The sequence below is a fragment of the Pungitius pungitius genome, chromosome 18, assembly GCF_949316345.1.
Source record: "Pungitius pungitius chromosome 18, fPunPun2.1, whole genome shotgun sequence".
NCBI classification, from domain to species: Eukaryota; Metazoa; Chordata; class Actinopteri; order Perciformes; family Gasterosteidae; genus Pungitius; species Pungitius pungitius.
The window spans coordinates 12,076,659-12,096,143 of NC_084917.1; the positions used below are offsets into that span (position 1 = coordinate 12,076,659).

The 19,485-nt window shown below is 41.7% G+C and overlaps 1 protein-coding gene across 2 annotated transcripts in view; it reads right to left on the reverse strand.

The window, feature by feature from the left end:
* The window catches only part of stxbp1a (syntaxin binding protein 1a), a 25,027-nt gene extending 5,956 nt beyond the window's left edge, over positions 1-19,071 (reverse strand). For both annotated transcript variants that reach the window (XM_037484865.2, XM_037484864.2), the window contains exons 1-17: positions 18,935-19,071; positions 9,493-9,542; positions 8,626-8,707; positions 8,456-8,532; positions 8,000-8,078; positions 7,147-7,250; positions 4,077-4,225; positions 3,756-3,840; positions 3,440-3,570; positions 3,184-3,291; positions 2,995-3,058; positions 2,489-2,554; positions 2,323-2,403; positions 1,992-2,130; positions 1,399-1,508; positions 1,090-1,191; positions 492-577 (exon numbers count right to left, since the gene is read on the reverse strand). In XM_037484865.2, the coding sequence (XP_037340762.1) occupies positions 492-577; positions 1,090-1,191; positions 1,399-1,508; positions 1,992-2,130; positions 2,323-2,403; positions 2,489-2,554; positions 2,995-3,058; positions 3,184-3,291; positions 3,440-3,570; positions 3,756-3,840; positions 4,077-4,225; positions 7,147-7,250; positions 8,000-8,078; positions 8,456-8,532; positions 8,626-8,707; positions 9,493-9,542; positions 18,935-18,971 (1,550 nt within the window). In that variant the 5' untranslated portion in view covers positions 18,972-19,071. The remainder of the gene's footprint in view (positions 1-491; positions 578-1,089; positions 1,192-1,398; positions 1,509-1,991; positions 2,131-2,322; positions 2,404-2,488; positions 2,555-2,994; positions 3,059-3,183; positions 3,292-3,439; positions 3,571-3,755; positions 3,841-4,076; positions 4,226-7,146; positions 7,251-7,999; positions 8,079-8,455; positions 8,533-8,625; positions 8,708-9,492; positions 9,543-18,934) is intronic.
* Positions 19,072-19,485: the final 414 nt, after the last annotated feature.

The window sequence follows — 19,485 nt, forward strand, 5'->3', positions numbered from 1 at the left end:
GCTTTCCTCTGACCAAGACACATGTCTCCGAATATGATCATCATCAGTGGGGGGAGGGACAGACCGCTAATGAGCCAGATTGTAGCAGAAGAGGATTTGATGCTGAATATGGATTCGGCATCAAATTCTCTTCTAGATCCCAGCAGAGTTTAAGGATCAGGGGCTTCATCACTCGCCCTCATAGACAAACTCGCATGCAAGAGTTGGAGATATCAATGATTTGCAACCAGGTCAGATTTCTCACATTAAAGATGATATACTCATACGGTCTCAAACTAAATTAATAGACATGGATTAAGTACTGAAGCATGTCTGAGCGCTTGACAATCCCTCCTATCCTTGCGCAGTCATCATCATCATCATCATCATCATCATGACCCCCTGCTCTCCATCTTACTGAAGCATTGATCCGTTAAGACTCACCTTTCTACTCAAATTACAACTGATCTACATCGATTTCTGTCTAATTTACGACGCAATGAGGTGTGTACCTGACTGCAGTGGTGCTGAAAGACGCAGAGGAGCGGGTAGAGATGTAGGGGTAGTGCTTGGTGTCCAGCTTATCTTCAATAGCATCCTGCAGGGGACAAAAAGACAACACTGTTCTTTGTCCGCATTCATCTGCTTTAAACACACTTCAATAGGAGCTTCACATGTTGTGCCACGTCTCTTAGCAACCGTGTGTGGCTCCATCACAGTGGTCCATTGGAGAATTGGCTTTGCACAAATAAGGGACTAAAATAGTCCAGGCTTTGAAAAATAATGTTTGGTTGTTTTGGGTATACATCAACTGAAATTTAAATGTGCTTGAATAAATAGTTTTTGGGGGATGTTTGCTTCAGGAAAAATATGATTTATTTGAAAACACAAACCATGTAAAAGGGTTTGTATCCAGTGTTTTGGTTTAGCCATCGGATATCTGATCCTTGTGCTGGGTTCACAGTCCATTTACACACGAGAGACAACATCAACAACCATTGTTTTCCCAAGTAGCTGCTGTACAAGCTGATTTTAAACCAATAAAAAGAAATAAAATCACACATGAATGATTCTCTCTTAACAATAGTGATGCCAGCCCTTCAAACACACCTCCATGATGTCCTTGACCAGGGGTGTCCAGCGGGACAGCTGATAGGTCTGCTCGCTCACACGCTCTTTTCTGTCGAGCTTCTTTCCTCGGCGGAGGGTTGACTAAGGAGGGAAAAAAGAAACCAGGAAGTGAAGGACAAAGTGTGGAAAGGACAGAAGAAATGAGGACCAGAACCACCCGGTCTACAAAATATTCAATTCAGTGTTTGGACCTCATCTTGTATTGGGAAATGATAGAAACTGTTGACTGACAGAAAAAGCTGAGGAGAGAAGAAGCAAAGAAAAATACACGTGACGTGAGGGTCTTACATCTGTGACAATGGGGACGCCCAGGTGAGCCATGTTGGTGATGATCTCACTGTCCTCTGGGGGAATCTGGGCATGTTGGATCAGCTTGTTCAGGTTCTCCTCCGTAATCCCTGCAAACACACAAACTTTTATTATAAGATATGATCAGTGTGCCTGTTTACATTTAATATGTTCAGCTTGTTTTGGTATGAAAGAATTCATTTTTTGTAACTTGAATGTGAAAATAAACATATTTTATTAAAACTCAAAGTTGACAATATATACTTCCTGTATGCTGCTTAAACAGGACATCTTATTATAGCTGTGTATGAAATGTCAGCTTGAGAATCTGGGTTTTTAAAGGATCAGTCTTTTTTTCTGTTTCTGTTTCCTGTTAAACATGTTTTAACTGAACATCTGACAGGTGCAGTACCAGTTTATTCAAGGAACTTGAGATTCTCTGTGAGTGGGCCAGTGTTAACTAATGCATCCAAACAAAGGAATATATCATGAACAAAGCATTTAAAATGGAAAGCGAGCAGCACATGATGAACTCACGAGTTCTACAGAGGTCAGATTTGATTTCATTACGCGGCCTGTATTCTTCTTCTTACCATTCTTGAGGAAAATGTAGAGCAGGATGATGCGGATCTTGTCGTACGTAGTGACATTGGCATCCAGCAGGATGGGCACAATAGCCCTCATCGGGTCTTTGATCTTCTCTCCCTCGGCATCCGTGCCCATAGCCAAGTCCTGTAACGGTCATGTTTGTCTATTAAAATGGTCAGCTACTATTATAGAAATCATTGGCCTTCATTTTCTTCTTTTCAGTTTTGATAATGCCCTTCGTTCAGCAGTACTTTGTAACGCCCCATGCCCCCTCATCATTTTGTTTTGTGTCCTTTCTTCCAGTTTCTCATCTTTCATTTCCTACTTTCTTCTCACCTGTTCCACACGGCACAGCTTATCCACTGTTCCCTGGTAATGCTTCATGCAGTCCTCAGCGAGCTGCAGATGAGTGGAGTACTGAAAAACACAGAATACACCAGGGTCAGCACACACATTTACACACGAAACCCAAACACTCCTGTGAACACACACACACACACACCTTGCTGAGCTCCTTTTGGTACTGAGGCATCTTCTTCAGCATCTGGGACAGATCCCTCATAGTGGTCTGTGGAAACAAGCAAAGCAGTGGAACAATGGCAACATCAGTGCAAGATACCATAAACTACAACTACATTATGTGTACCTGTGTGAGTTCCAAGTGTCCACAAATGTGGGGAATTATTTATTTTCACTATTTAATTCACTTTAGAAGTGAGACCAAAATGAGACAATCACACTATTCTAAACATAGGTTTCAGTTTATCCACTGTTATCACAACTGTAGTTTAAAACTATTTTATTCTAAATCTTAATCATGTGTTACAACCAACAGACTTTCAGATGGAAATTCCTGAAGCAAAATATTATCAATGAGGATGTGTCATTTATTACAGCGTCGAGTTTTTGAAGAATTAAAAAAGTACCATGCAAAGTTGAGCTATAATAGCAATAACTGTATGTATTAATAGTATGTTCAGACTGCACACATCAACATTTCCTCTCTACCTTCTCCCCAGCTGTGTTCATCCTCTTGCTGGCAGAAAAGTCCTTCAGCTGACGAGTCACTTCCCTAATGACGAAACACAAAGGGGCAAGGAGAAGCAGTGACACAAGAGAGAACGCTTATTATGTTGCATTGGCCAGTATCCAGAGATCGAGTGAAGAGATATATAAAGTATGGAGAAAAGTACTCACTGGGAAACCTCAGCTATGTGTTTGTGTCTCAGGCTCACCCACAGGTCATCGTCCTCGTGCAGCAGAACCTCCTTCTCACGAGAGTCCCCGATGCCACTGGTCTCATACCTTTAAGAAACACACTAATTAGGGTCCAAATTTGTGATTGAAGCAAATACATATTGTTTCTGTTTTAGAGTCTGTCAGCTGAAGCTTTAACCTTCATTAAAACGGAACCCACTCGGGTATTCATTTTTGTCAATTGTGTTTTTTGTACTTGTAGACGTCATTTTCGATGGGCAGCAGGTCGTAGCCCATGGCCTGGAAGGTGAGCTCATGCAGGACAGGAGAGACTGGATCAAACGCCCGGTCCAGGATAATTAGCTGAGAGCGCGCCTTGTCTGGACCCTACAGAAGGAAAGGATAAACATCCACATATAATGATCTAGATTAAATCATTTTAATGTAAATTCTTTGTAATCTAGAATGAGATTACTATTTACTAAAATAAATAGAATGTGACAACAGATGAAAAATAAGTTATGCAAAAAAAACATGGGTACAAAAAAGCAAAAAGATGATCCTGTGCTTACCTCTCCCATAGTGGGGTCATCAGCCTTGTAGGCGTCCAGTTTGTCCTGAACCAGCTGGGCCAGGGTGGCGTTGTCCTTGTACTCGCTGACAGAATGATAGGAAATGGAGGTCAACAGGACAATATGCACCGACAAAGTGGCAGATGTCCAAGCAAATGGAGACAAAAACAAGAGTAAAGACAGGAAATCATTTGAATAAAAAATCTCAACTGTAGATAGTTTGCTTCAAAAGTTTATCTGTCAAAATAAGCTATTTTTTTAATCTCTAAAATGTCTTGTGTAGGAAGCCAGCCTCTATGCACAGTGCCCCCTGCTGCTCACCCTCGGTATCTGACAGCAGGGTACTCCTTCAGGGTGGCACAAAGCGTGGCCAGCTGCTCAGCCAGCCTCTCCATCACTGGGTTCTTCAGCTGGGTCTTATGGGGGCTGTAGAAACTGTGGAAGGCATCTGGATTGTCCAGAGAGTAGACCTGCACACATAAATATAAACACAAATTAAAATTAGCGTCAGCAATCCTATTTCACTGGTTTGAGCCTTCTACTCCATGCCAGTAGAAACTGTGGCCAGAGGCTGGTCTGCCGTCCACAGGTACATCACATGCTGGAGTGCAAACTTTGAATGTACAAACTATGATTTTTACACACACGCGTTACATGAGGGCTGTCAATAGTTACAAACAAATCATTCAACGTATTTTGAAATTCATTAAACACATTACGAGTTTTTCTTCTAAAGACTAAACCAGTAAATAATCACTTTAGACGGTGTATTTTTCCATCACCTTTCCATCATTTGACGGCTGTGTTCGAAGTGCCAACAATCTCCTCACATTTAAACAGGACGTTTTCCTGTCTTTTCGGGCAGCAGTGTTTGTCCTCTTCAGACCGTACATGTTGAGACGTAAGTAGCCTGGCAGCTAGCGTTAGCTTAGCCGGCAGCTAGCGTTAGCTTAGCCGGCAGCTAGCGTTAGCTTAGCCGGCAGCTAGCTTAGCCCAGCGGTGCTTAAAGTGGTCCGTTTGCCGCTCAGCCGCCTTCTGTTTGACACGTGGAGGAACCGCACAGTTCTCCGCGGTATGTCGCGCCTCTGTTTGTTGTTTTACTTCCAATGCGAAACGCTTTCTCCATCTTGAACTACCGCCTCGCTCTCTCCTGTCTGACTGACAGCAGCCACTGCGGTTTCGCTTCCAACTTTCAACTTTGTTAACTTCCTGCAGACCGGAAGTAATTAATGTTGCGTTACTGCGTTAAAATATGTGATCCCTTTAATCTCGGCTACAACAATCGCATAGATGAATGCGTTTTGAGAGCCCTAATATATATAAATATATACACAAACATACATAACGTTACATACACACACTATCTTTATCAAAAGAAATGTTTTCGTCATTATAATTTTAGATACTATGAACTATCCAGGTGCTCTCCTTAAGGACATCATCACCTACCTGCCTGCCCCCCCCCCCAGCAGCTGCCCCACCACCAGTCCCTCGACTGTTGTGGCACCTGTGGGCACCAACGACCTTCACATGCAGCAATCAGAGTAGAGGACTAGGCGCATGAAAAGTGGGCTAAACACGTACCGAGTCCCCAATGAAATATTCTATCGAAGTATAGTATTCAACAACAGACCACAAATCCAGGAATAAACATGTATAAAATCCCAAAGATTTGCTAGACTTGTACATGTTTTCTCAGTCTGTCCCTGCTCATACAGAGCTTAAACTGAAATACAATCATATCAATGATTCTAATAAACTGGCCCTATTAAAAACCAGGATGCATTTACTGGTGATACCGAACCGTTTGAAACACCAATAATTCTATATTTGTATATTGCACTTGAAAAAATTGGACGAATGTTCCTTTCCAATTTTCCGCTGTCCATTGTTTATTCATAAATTAGTTTGTTAACTGCTCATCTTTGGACTGTGGGTGAAAACAAACAGAAGGGATGGCCAGGTAAAGTCCCTCTAGCTGATCAGCCATAAACACTACACCTTTTTGAAAAACAATTTAAGATGGCATACTATGTCATGATTTTATGACTTTTTCATGAAAAAGTAATGATATTTTGGTTGGAATTGTAAACTGCAACTTGAATGGTTGGTAAAGGCATACAACAGGCTGGCAATTTAATGTGCACAGTATTATTCATGGACAGCAAAGGCTAATTAAAGCTGGAAATATGTCTTACCCCCTTTTTGATTGTCTGCCTCTATTCCTCTCTCCATGCTTACACCTTTCCTCATTTGCATCTCATTTTGCTCTCCTGACATTTAATTCTTCTTCCACCTTTGTGTCACTTTCCACTGTCATTTGCTCTTTTTAATTTCTCTTTATTCATCTCCTCTCTACACTTCCTTTCACCTCTTATGACACCGTTCCTCTCCTCCTGTTTCCTTGTTTAATCTACATCCTCTACACTTACGTCCTTGTTTGCTCTCCTCTCTACGCTCCTAACCCGCCTCTCTCGCTACCTCCTCTCAGTCCATCTGTCCTCAGTCACATGAGCAAGCTTCTGCTCTGTGGAAGGGTCCCTACGTTAGCCCAGCTACCATTGGCTACCACCAGCTGTATGCTGTTGGATCCTGACTCAACCAATAGGACGAGAGCATCTGCGTGTGGGTGGGGCTATGAGGCAGCACCTTGCCTGCAGCACAAAACCACTGACTCGCAAATAATCAGAGTAGACCGGAGGGGAGCAAAGCATTGTCGTTCAAGCAGCATCTTCGGATTTTGTGAAAGAGGCTGATGGAGTGAAGGAGAGATGAGGGAGGTAGAAAGAGGGGGGTGCAAGTGAAATAAAAGAATACAAGAGCCAGCAAAGACAGGAACGGAGGGAAAGAGAACTCAGAGTAAACCGATGGGGAACAAAGGGAGGTACAAAAATAAACATGACGCAGGCAGCAATTTGAAAATGAAATGGGGTCGAGTGTGAATGGGAGCAGGGGCCCAGAGAAATTTGCACCGCCAATTTCCTACATTAAGACCTCGTAACCTCGTGACTTATTTCAAACCGTGACTTGTTTACGGTACAGCAGTTATGTCATTTCTTTCCTTGTCTTGTTGAATATTAAATATATTCCAAAGGCACCAGACAAACAGCTCCATGATTGACATCATCCCAACTAATAGAAGACGTCTTTGGACACCTACATCAGGCTTTGCCCGATCATTTTCTTCTTCTGATGAGTTTTATGGCAGGTGGTCCTAATAAGAGCAAGTCACGGTCTGTCCTTTGCCCCATCAATTCCGGCATTGGATTGGCCTGAGTGAAAAGCCGTGAGGCGGCTCTTGGTTCTTACCACACTACAGTGTGCGTGAAAGAGGCTCAACAGCACCAGAGTAGCAATCATCACCATCACACACACACAGCTGGACATTTACCTGAGACTCGTAGGGCAAGAAGGCGATGTTGATCTCCGTCAAAGTCTTGATGGTCTTGGAAGCGCGACTCTTCGTCAGCTCGTTGAAGAGAGGATCTGGGCAGGCTGTCGGGGTGAAATAGATTACAACAGAATTACAGTCGGTAGCAGGCATCTTTATGGATGAGGAGATTGTGGTTCATTGGTTCCATTGAAATAAAACTTCTCAAGCATTCATAGTAACATTTTCGACAGACTTGGTTATGAGATCATCCTTAGTAACACTCATTAGATTGCAGGATGTGTCAGCAGATTCATACGTGAACAATCCCCATACCAAAGATATTTCTAAATCATAGTTACAGATGTAACTATGGCTTCATAGATGTTCCATAGTGTTAATTTAATAAAGCTAATGTCACCGCTATGCAATGTAATACTTGAAAGCGGCTTTAAAATATGCTTCTCAATCTGCAGAAATAGTAGAAATAGATATTCAAAAGCAAGAAATGACAATATTAAGATATCTGTGTATGATAAATCTGTATGTAAGATGTACATGTAAGACTATAATCCCAAACCTATTGTCTCCCTGCTTACTATTGATCCTTTGAAAAATAAATAATTAGGAGACACGAACACTGAGTTACTAAAAAAAGTGGGGGAATTACACTCTTTAATACAATAGTGGTGACTCATAAAATGGCACTACCAAAGAAAATCAATTAACAATTTGAATGTGGAGCACAACTGGTGATAAATGGTAAGAAAACAATAAAAGAAGGAAAAAGTGCACAACATGAATATGTTTAAAGACAAAAGCATTGTATATTGTATAACATAGTATTGTAGCAAGTCTTAACGTAACTACTCACAGTCAGTGAAGAAAACATGGGCCGCCTTGTATTTAGCTGAATGAGGGTCTTTGAAGTCTCCGATGAGGGTGTGGACAGACTGAGGAGACAGGACAACTCGGGTACAACTCAGTTCATAGAAGCTTTACTGGTTTCTGCAAAAGCCTGACCATAAACTAGTCAACTCATGAAAAAAAGATGTGTAATATTGAAAACTTCCTCTTTTGCTAAGACATTAAACTGTGAAATCTTATCTCATCTTGCTGTGAATGCTGGAACTAATGTGTTTAATGATCATTATTATTTCCTTACATTAAACTATGAGAGACAGTGTAGAAACAAAGCAGCGTGTGTGGTTTTTCTGCAGCTGAGTAAACAGTCCTATGTTTGGATTTCAGTAGCTTGTCTTCTTTCTCTGCTAAAATCACATGGACACACCTCTGAAAATGAGCTATGGAGGAGAGAGAGAAAGCTTACCTTCTCCGTGGGTGTAATCAGGTAAATGGCCTCCAGGCTGGGAAGAGGCTCTCGTCGCTTCATGATGTCCTCCACGACTGGAGAAGCAGAAACACAGACACATGTTCTGAGGAACGTACTCAGACAAACCAACAATGTACCAGTTCAGATGATGTGACATGGTGTCTTACTAGTGATGCCCTCTGTCATGATGTCTGTCATCTTGCAGCAGGACGACAACATCCTCATGCTCAGCTGGTCCACGATCAGTGCCTGGCAACAGGGGAAGAAGAAAGGCACTCTCATGACATTCATGTGTGTGGATCTTTTATGGATTTCATTTAGCCTGTTTGTTCAAATTCAACATTGTGATTGTTTGGAATATTTATGTCGTCAAAGGACGCTTTGAAGGAACCGGAGATCAAACCACCAACATTCTGGTAAAAGTACCATCACTCTAACGCCGCATCTACAGTCTCCTCTCTGCATTCTTTTTCATACATGGTACAAAGGACACAGTGTAAGGGTAAACAAATTGCTGTAGACGCTGCTGGTTTAGAGACTTTCCAATATCGTTTCATGCAAAGCACAGAGATATGTTGTATTATCTGAACTAGGGCTTCAAGTAATTTGAATTTTCAATGGATATTATCAGTATATAAATATTATCATTCAATAGAATTATTTCATCATTGTTTTGTCCAAAAGTAGTGTAATCACAGATTCCTAATGCACAACAGTCCATACCCCAACAATATTCTATTTACTATCAATGAAGACTAAGTTTGAGAAGTTAGAGTTAATACTTGGTTAAAAATATTTCTTAAAACTTAAATTCATAATCAAAGTTGTTGTCAATGCACTGACACAAAGATTCAAGAAAATCGGGTCTCAGCTCAATAATGCAGTTGCTGATTATAAATGAGTCAGAATATTTTCGTTCGTTAAAAAAAACGCTGAAAAACAGAACTAAGTTCCTAAATAAGTTTCTTTGCTGATCGATAGTCTGAATGAATACACTGAAATATGATGTTGTTGGATGTAGTTGTTATGCTTACCTTCCATTCTCCCTTCTTCTTCACCTTCTTGATTACATCATTCATAATCTCTGTAAAACAAAAGTTAACATAGTCAGGAATCTGACAGGTTAATGGCTAACATGCATGTTTCCTTTAGGTCGAATTAGCGCCACTGGAATAAAAACTATGATGGAAACAACAGTCAACCTCATGGTCATAGATTAGAAAATCCCATTAAGCTATTCCTACACTGGAGAACAATAACCTGCGAAAATCAAATATAGCCCCCAACAAAGTCAACAATGACAGATCTACACCTGCGGGTAAAGTATCTGGACAAAACCTTATTGGTGACAGTTGAGTTACTTCGTCCACGAAGGAAAGAACCCCGTCCACCATGACCTCATGACACCACATGTTCATGCCACAATATTGATATTAGCCTGCTCACAGCACCAAACATCTGCCAGCTGTGTCAGGATAAATCCATTTAGGCTGAATTACTGTTTAACATTATAGGATTGCTGTGAATGTAAACCGCTAAGCCCTCTGCCCCTGGCAAAAAAACTGTGACCATGCAGATACCCAGGGATTATCAAAGATTAAAAAGGACTCTAAAAAAGTATTACAGCACACACAGCAAATAAATATCAGGTACATGGTCAAGTCAGCATATGTTTTTTGTCTGGGGTCAATTCTTCCAGGTGAAGACAGCTGGTGATTCTTTTCACAAAGAGGAGGATGAGCTGAAGGAAGTGGTAATGGGCATGAAGCGCATTAGCGTTGTATGTCATACATAAAGCACAGAACAAGCAAACTCCACCTAGAAGGCCCTACCAACTGCAGGGATGGAAGTTGCTGCTGCGTGTCTTTTATTGTTATATACTATGATAGTCAAATTAGTGTGAGGTCATATAAAAACATACCGTACTAAATCAATCAAATCAAAAGTAACAATCACAGAACATTATGTTCTTGGTGAGATAACGGTACTAACTACATAGCATTGTTTACTTTATAAAAATAAATCATAAAAAGTCCATTTGTAGCATGCCATAAAAAAGGATTATCCTTCATCCGGGGTCGCGGGGGGGGGGGGGGGGGGGGGCTAACACCGGGCGAGGGACGGGGTACACCCTGTCGTCAGCCAATCGCAGGGCTGACAGAGACACAAACAACCATTCACACCCACATCCACACAGCTACGGGCAATTTAGAGTCACAAATCAACCCAATCCCCCAAAAAAGACTTTGGACTGTGGGAGGAAGCCGGAGAGAAGCCACGCAGACACGGAGAGAACATGCAGACTCCACCCAGAAAGAACCCGGGACCTTCTCGCTGTGAGGCGACCGTGCCAACCATGTGCAGTCAGGCAATAAAACTTAATACAATAATATAGTAAATATAATTATTCTGTCCAATGCTCGTCACCGAGAATAGAAAAGGGACAAAACGGGCCTGTGAAAGTTTCAGTACTGTAGTTGCTTGTTCAGCCTCATGTATGACAATATATACTATACAACATATTGTAAAGTTAAGCCATCAATATGGGGTGTTCAAGCGTTGTTTTACTTTTCCTTGAAAAGGGCCCACAGTGTCAGACAATGACAAGATACGAAGGACGTGATGGTAAAAGGAAGGACAGAGGGCATTATTAAGTGAAAGATCGATACTGTATACAACTCCAATCTGTGGAAGCAGCATACACACTATGACTGACGCAGTCTATCCAGAAATAGGCTGCAACCTTTGTGATACAGAGGAGCTGTCATTGACCCACCTTTGGGACAGACGATATCGGTAAGTATGCATATTATTCTCTCTAAATTACACAAGAGATTCCTCTACTTAACTTCAGTTTATTTCCAGAATCTTTTTTTCCCTGAACTAATACTTTGACTTTGGAGTAGTCTGGGAATCTCAAGACTAAAAATAAAAGCTGTGAAAATGAAGCTTGGTTGACTTTTATTCCTAAAAGGTCAACATGTATTTCACCCAGCAGTGGCTTCAGCTACAGGATGAGACCAAAGAAAGCGTGGGGATAAATCTGTCCCTCGTTTCCCTTTTCCTTCTGCTGCAGTTGATGTGTTTCCTCTTGGGATGATTTGCAGCATTTTTCTGATAAAGGTTTCTGATAAAAGCAACTCCAGTGACTCGACTCCTTATCTCCCTCTTGAGCTCTAAAGAGACTATTTTAACTAATTGTCTTTAAAAGGGGGATAGGAAAATATAATTAATTAATGAAATGGACGCTGGCCGCACTTTCATGACGGAAAATGAAGATCAAAACCATCTCAGGAAGGCACAATGCTGTGGATTTTTCCTTTCTGACCTCCTGATAGAGGCCCAATAATACAGGAACGTACCAGTCCGACAAAGGGGAAGGGAGCTGGAAAAACACAGTGCAGCAGCTGTGTCAACTAAACAGGCCGAATGGCAAACACACACACACAGATAATCTCTCACATCCACTTTAACAGGATACACATTCTCATGGCAGAGCAAAGAGCAAAAGAAAAGCAAAAGCTTTCAAGAAAGAAATGTTCTACTGCAAACTATTTTAGACGAAATCACAAATACACATATATAAATATATATCTATCAATGTATCTATATATTACCATATATATACTGTATATACAGTGGGTGAAATAAGTATATTTCCAAAGGTGCTATTGACATAAAACTTTCACCAGATGTTGGTAACAACCCAAGTAATACATACATACAAAGAAATCAAAACAGATATTTATTCAATACATGCCATTCTAGCAGCTTTATTTTCTCTCTTTGAAACCAGTTGAGTTTCCTTGGCTGTGTGTTTGGGATCATTGTCTTGCTGAAATGTCCACCCTCGTTTCATCTTCATCATCCTGGTAGATGGCAGCAGATTTCTGTTAAGAATGTCTCTGTAAATTTGCCCATTCATCCTTCCTTCAATTATGTGAGGTTTGCAAGTACTATTTGCTGAGAAGCAGCCCCACACCATGATGTTCCCTCCTCCAAACTTCACTGTTGGTATGGTGTTTTTAGGGTGATGTGCAGTGCCATTTCTCCTCCAAACATGTGTGTATAATGGCATCCAAACACTTCTCCTCTCACCTGACCACACTACATTCTCCCAGTATTTCACTGGCTTTTCCAAATGTTGTGCAGCAAACTTTAAACGAGCTTCAACATGTTTTTCTTCAGCAGTGGAGTCTTGTGTGGTGAGCGTGCCAACAGGCCATGGTAGTGGAGTGCATTACTTACTGTTTTCTTTGAGACAACAGTACCTGCTAATTGCAGGTAGTTTTGAAGCTCTCCACAAGTAATCCTGCGAGGATCACCTGGTCGAAACAAATTTATGGTGAAATGATTGTCTTTCCACTTCCGTATTATGGCCCCAACAGAGCTCACTGGAGCATTCAGAAGCTTAGAAATGCACCTCTAACCAACTCCATCATTGTGTTTTGTAACAATTAGGTTGAGACGGCTCTTTGCTTTACACATTATGGGATGTGTCTTGTGTGACACCTTGGCAATGAGACCTTTTTGTAGGCCATCAGTTGGGACTGAAACAGCTGATACTAATTTGCACTGACAAGGGTCTGGGTTGCTTTTTAATTACTGATAGTTTTCAGCTGTTGTCTTGGCTTTCCAGCCCTTTTTGCACCTTATTACACATAACTTTATTTCTGAACTTCTTTGTTTTGGTTTCTTTGTATGTATGTATCACTTGGGTTGTTACCAACATCTGGTGAACATTTCATGTCAATAGCTCCTTTGGAAATATATTTACTAAGAAAAATGGTGACGTGTTCAATACTTATTTCACCCGCTGTATACCCGCTGTGTGTACAGTACACCTACCACTGACTCCACACAGTTTGCCTCGTAGTTCTCCCCCTTCAGGGACGTTCACCAATGAGTTCATGACCCATTTTTTCTCCAGCTCTCAGCTACAGAGCACCATCACTCCCAAGAGAATATGACCAGGCTGATCTTAAAGAGACATGGAACCATTTCAGCGTGGCAACAGCCTTCCCGGTTCAGAGACTTTATTTATTGTGTCAATACAACCATGTACAAGTGATGATGTACAATTAGCTGTTTTATCAAAGGTAAAGGAAATGACAAAATGGAGGGAAAATAACAATGGGATATTACCATGGTTCCTCGTACTTTGGAGAGGAATTGATTTGTCATTTCATTGAGTGAAAATGAATCAATGCTAAATTACAACATCTTTGAAAATAATTGTGTTCATATTTTCTTGTTTTGACTTCTCAAATATAGGAATGGTCTCTCCTCTGTTATTGTAATTGTTGAAATTACTTATCATAGTTTTTGACATCATTAAAGAATATAATACATCATCAATATAATGTATCACTAAAGAATATAATAACAAAGTAGATTTCCCTCATGGTGAGGTTCATTTCATTACTGAGACTTGAAGGGTAAAGTTGCATGAGAAAGGTACGCTACATGGTTTACTGCTGTTTAAGTTTACACATAATAATAATTTTAAAATACATATTGTCTACATTTCTATTGTATTGACATACAAGCTTATATGAGAAAACAAATGTTGAAAGCCAGCGGAAGTCTGCTTTCATGGCCTGATATTAGTCTGCACACTGGTGAGAAAAGTCTGCAATTACATAACAACCTAACCAGCCAAACAAGATGGCCGCAAGTAACGCAAACGAGGATCAGCAGTTTGAAGCCTCTCTGGCCTGCAACATTCATGTAGTCAGAGGTCATGCGGGTGGAGGCGAGGTGAGGTTCAACCGGGGAAAATAGGAAATGGAGAGATGATCGTTTACGATGATCTTTAGCAGCAGAGCATCGCAACAATCAACACATCATAATGCTTAAAACATGGAGGCTGCAGGCTGCGTGTGGTCTTCACCTGGACATGAAAGTTACTTCTGCCAGGTGGACCATCGCTCACTGGAAGTATTTTTAGCCGGAGAAAACGATACATCGTAGTTTATTTGTTAATGTTTTTAGATATTAAAATTGTCTTCCTAATTTCAAATAAATAATAATTAATTAATTAATAATTTCTATCCATTCATTTATTATTTTTAAAATACAGCATGTATTTCATATTAATAAATTACAGGTCAAAGTCTATAATGCAAGACCTGATGTCAAATGGTGAAAATGATTTATATTTCCAGGAGTGTGGATGCAGTCTAATGTATGAATTTATCCATGTACTGATCTAACAATGCAGGAGAAACAGTCTTCTCTTAATGTAATTTACAAGACTCAACATAATGAGCTTTAAAAACTCATTAAAACGATTTCATCAAAGCCCTTACTTTATTATACTAAAAATATTCCACTTTTGTTTTAATTAGTGTTAAGCACACTAAAGAAACCAGAGAGGGATTTAATTGAAGCTGGAAATAAACTCACAGAAGCCCAGAGTGCTAAAAATGGCCGACAGACAGCATGTATGCAAGTGATCAACTGTGATGCTGCCTGCTGGAAAAACCTGACTTTTGGGGAGGCCCCATATGAAGCTCTGCAGTCTCCTCCAGCTCAGCTGTACTGGTTAATGTACACCACATCAACATCATTTTATATTGCTCCCATTATGCTTCAAATGACAGCTTGACATATCATTATAACGTCATGCTATCCTTTCTGTTGTTCCTTCTCTTCGTTGTTTTTGTCACATAACTGTATGCATGCAAAAGGAGGACTAGGGAGGCAATCACGTGCTGCTGAGAGGAGTGGGAGGAGGATGATGTCTGCCAGCTCTGACACTGCACTCTTCCTCACAAGGGGAATTCATTAAGATTATGAGCAACTGCCACTCTGAAATAGAGAGCTCTATTTCAGCCAGCCCTTCATGCTCTGCAGCCACGGCAACGTGACATTTCATAAATTATTTATTTGGAACTGTGTGTGTTTTGCTGGGTGCATGAGTGTTTGTTGTCTGTGTGTGTGTGTGTGTGTGTGTGTGTGTGTGTGTGTGTGTGCGTGTGTGTGTGTGCATGCACGAAGGCCCGGGGGCTGCAGGGCCTGCGTCAGACTCTGAGCGCAGACGAGTTACTGATGCTTCGGCTCAGTGACGCTTCCAAGGTCACATGAAAGATTGGTGCATGTACGTGTGCGTGTGCGTGTGTGTGTTTGTGTGTGCGCGTTTGCACGTCTGCCTTCCCACTTCCTTCTTTTCTTCAAAACCCAACACAAAGAGGAGCAAAAACACACATCCTGCTTCCATACTTCAAAGTCAGAGTCCACCGTGTTGTCACAAGCAGAGGAATAGTTCAGCATTTTGGGAAACTTGTTGGTTTTCTTGCTTTACAAAAGAAAATCCTTGTCAGTTTCATATTGAGTAACAGCAAGAGCTTGTGGTGCCTGGACAAAGGAGGTAACAGCTAGCCTTTATAGTAAGCCACACCAAAATTACTAAAACTCGATAAATAACTGAATTTCATTTGTTTTAACTGCAGGCTAAAATGTGTGATTTTAGAGGAGGTGTAAATGTTGGAGCAATTCAGTTCATTCATCTGTTCAGTAGGGTCTCTAGCCACGGCTAACAATTGGTAAACACAGATTTTGATCTTTCTCTCTGCACAGGAAAAACCAAACCACACTTGGTCACGTCACTGTGACGTCAAAACTCTGGGAACCTGCGCCTTGTTTCTGTTTGCCAAGAAATTGATCTTTGGACAGAGCAGGCCACACATTCTGTCCTCTATCCCGTCTGTATGCTAAGCTAGGCTAGCCACGTTCTACTCCAGCTTCGGCAATGTCCTTATCTCATACGTAGTACAAAAGGATTTACACAATATAAAACGACTACTTAAATGTGACAAGACAACTACGCTGACATCTTTCGTTACAACACAACGGTACAAAATAGTGTCCCAAAATATTACACTATGAAGATAGAGTAACAGTAGATGCTGGGCTATTTAGCAGTGTATACTCAAATGGAATTGGATCAAATAGACAAGGATCAAAACATGGAGGTGTTAACGGTTTTACTTCCACCTCTACATTCACTGTCCTTAACACACAAGGACAGAAACAACTCAATTTGTGATGTGATTTTTGACGTTTTGGATTACGACTGTACCTTAGATCATTCAATGATTTGAGTAAATTCTTCAAAATGCCCCAAGAAGAGACGATCTGGAGTGTAATACCGTGAACAAGTAATTGCAATGGCAGATGTTATCTGGTCGAGCATTAGAAAGTCACGACAGCCATTCATCTCTTAACAAATGTTAGGAATGGAACATCTACACAATATAACAAGATCCAAAGCCCCTTAAGTGCATTTATTTGTAAAGTGTTCATCTCCTCAATGTAAAACCTATCTAATATTGTGTCCTTTAAGCGGCAAGGCGGTAATTTACAGAAATAAATAACTGCTGTGCTCCCTGAATTCAGTACACCAGCTCAGGTTGTTTCCGGTCGCTGAGATCCTCATCATTACGCTTCATTTTCTGTCTCTCGCTCTCTGTGATGCTCATATATATAGAGTCATGGTAAGGGAGGGTGAGAGCTCCGCTCAATGCCCATCCCCCCTCTCTCCTCCCGGCTGCTACATCTACTGCTGCAGAGAGAGAACGACCAATGATGGTGTAACCCCCACCACTTCTCCACCTCCATTTCAACTCAACCAAACCGAGCGCAGGTGTAGCCTGCTGAGTTTAAAAAAAAAAAAAGACTCACTCAACACAGAGAGGCAATACGTGTTCCTGCCTTTACAAACTGATACAGAAACCATGCAGAAGATGCAAGAATATTGGGCACGTCAAGCCGTATTAAAGTGTTGTAGATATTCAGATGATGTAATTTCTATGAAATTTCAGTCTTAGGTCCTTGTTTAGAAAAATCGGCCATGTTGCCAAAAATACCTTGTAAGCTGTCAAAATGGCTAACTCTCTCCATAACCAAACTAAAATTACAATTACATTGCTTATAAAAATCAGCTTCAACTCCACAGCGGGGCTGGCTAGCAATATACACAGTTATGACAACATTATCATAACATTTGAGGGACTTTTAGTCGTTTAGTCACAGCTTCATACACTATTCAATTTGCTCACGCTTTAAAGAAGGTTTGCATTGTGGGGTTGGCTCAGGCTCAGCTTCATGTGGGAGGTTTGCACGAACCCTTTCAACCACTATCATACCATAGCAGAAAAACAGTGACTCTGTAGGACTGAGAAGGTGGACGTGTATCTGCACGTGTGCGCCTGTGATGGGGTGGGGTTCTGAGAATTTGCAGCACATGATTTATGTGTCAATGATTCTGTCACAATTTAAGACATTTGGAGATTCTGTGATCTTATTGCCAGAGCGAGAGACAGAGCGATGCCTTCAATTTGTGTAAAAAAATGTAAAATCAAATGAATGAGATAAAAAACAGTGGTCATCAAATGAATCAAATCTTGCTGATGGAGGAAAATAACGGAGAACATGTAGATGCCACCAGGCCTCACAAATCGTGCATCAGTCATGAAGTCGGCCTGTCTGACATTACCCAGCTGACCCTGCTGAGCGGAACCGAGCTGGGCCTCCTCGTTGAGGCCTGCATCAGCATCAGCACCACGCACACCGGAGCTACCGGAGCATCCGCCGGAATAAATCAGTTCAAATTGACCAAACCAAGGCCTGAACGGTCGAGACTATATAACCCAGCCATGATAACGCAGGATTACACGGGACTGGTCAGTGGCGCACTGCCAAGCATGGCGCGGATGAAAGGGCATGGAGCGAGTGTCACTGGACGGTGCGGCGCATAGGCCCACACGTAATGCGGATTTTTTTTTTTTGGCGGAGCGGCGATTTTAAGAGCAACTTTCTGGTTTATTGGCCGCAATCCGCCATTATTCCTTTGCGGGGCTGACAGCAGCTGGATTCAGCTCTGAAGCACGGTGCAGAAAGGGTGTTTTTACGCAACCGGTTCACGCTCCTTCAGAAGGGTGAGGCACTGTTGAGATTAAGGAGTCCCACGGTCCGACTGTGTAACCAGTAGCATTGCGTTATTTTATTAGCCATAAATCACGTGGGAAAAGTGAGGATAGGACACTCTCAACCTTGCCGCTGCAGCACAGTTTATTCTTAAACACTGAGTGAGGCTACAAAGGATGTGCATAGGCTACATTCGCCTGGAGCAGGATTGCTCCGTTCATTCGTGGGCTGATCGCCGCTAGATAAATCCATTTTCAGGTCTCCGCCGCCTGGAATACAATTGCGCATCCGCAGCGCAGCAGTGAGACAAACCAGCCTCTGCGGGTTATCCACAGCCCCCTCGCATACATGACTGTGGTTCGCACTAGGATGCAATGGAACATCAAGAGCACCACCTTCATCGTCATCATCACCATCCTCCAGATGCACAGTAGCCTGACATCCGCATCCCCCCCTCACCAAAAAAAACACGCAAACAAACACGACCGCAATCGTTGGCAGCGCGCATCTCACAAGACTCAGAGGCTAATAAAGAAATAATCTTACTTTCGCCGACCACTGCCTTTAATCCGATAGGTGCCATGATGCTGCTGAGTGTCGGGCTGAGTGTGCTCCCTCTGCGTCTTCCCTCTCTCTCTCTCTCTCTCCCCCCCTCCTCTCTGCGATCACCTCACATCGCTGCGGAGGAAAAACGTCACTGCGTATCCTTACGCATCATCCCCTCATTGGTGATGCTGGGCGTTTACAGTACACGGATGTTTAGATACAGCTGACATTGATCAGCTAAGTAATACAGTCCCCGATGAATTCTTATGTATTAATCGGACATCTCGAAAGATACTGTGCAACTGCATTCAATTATGTCTGTTATGTATTGGAGGAGATTACATTTCTGATGTAATTCCACAGTGTTTAGTATAAAGGGTGATCTTGTTAGAATTAGTCGTCCATTGTAGGCAAACAATGAATTTTCTCGTATTAATCGATTAATGCGGCTCAATCTGCTTATTTTGCCAACATACATTAGGCAGACAAAGGCAGGGAACTAAACTGGACATTCTGACTGATTAAAACACGGTGGATTGAAGCAGCAATTG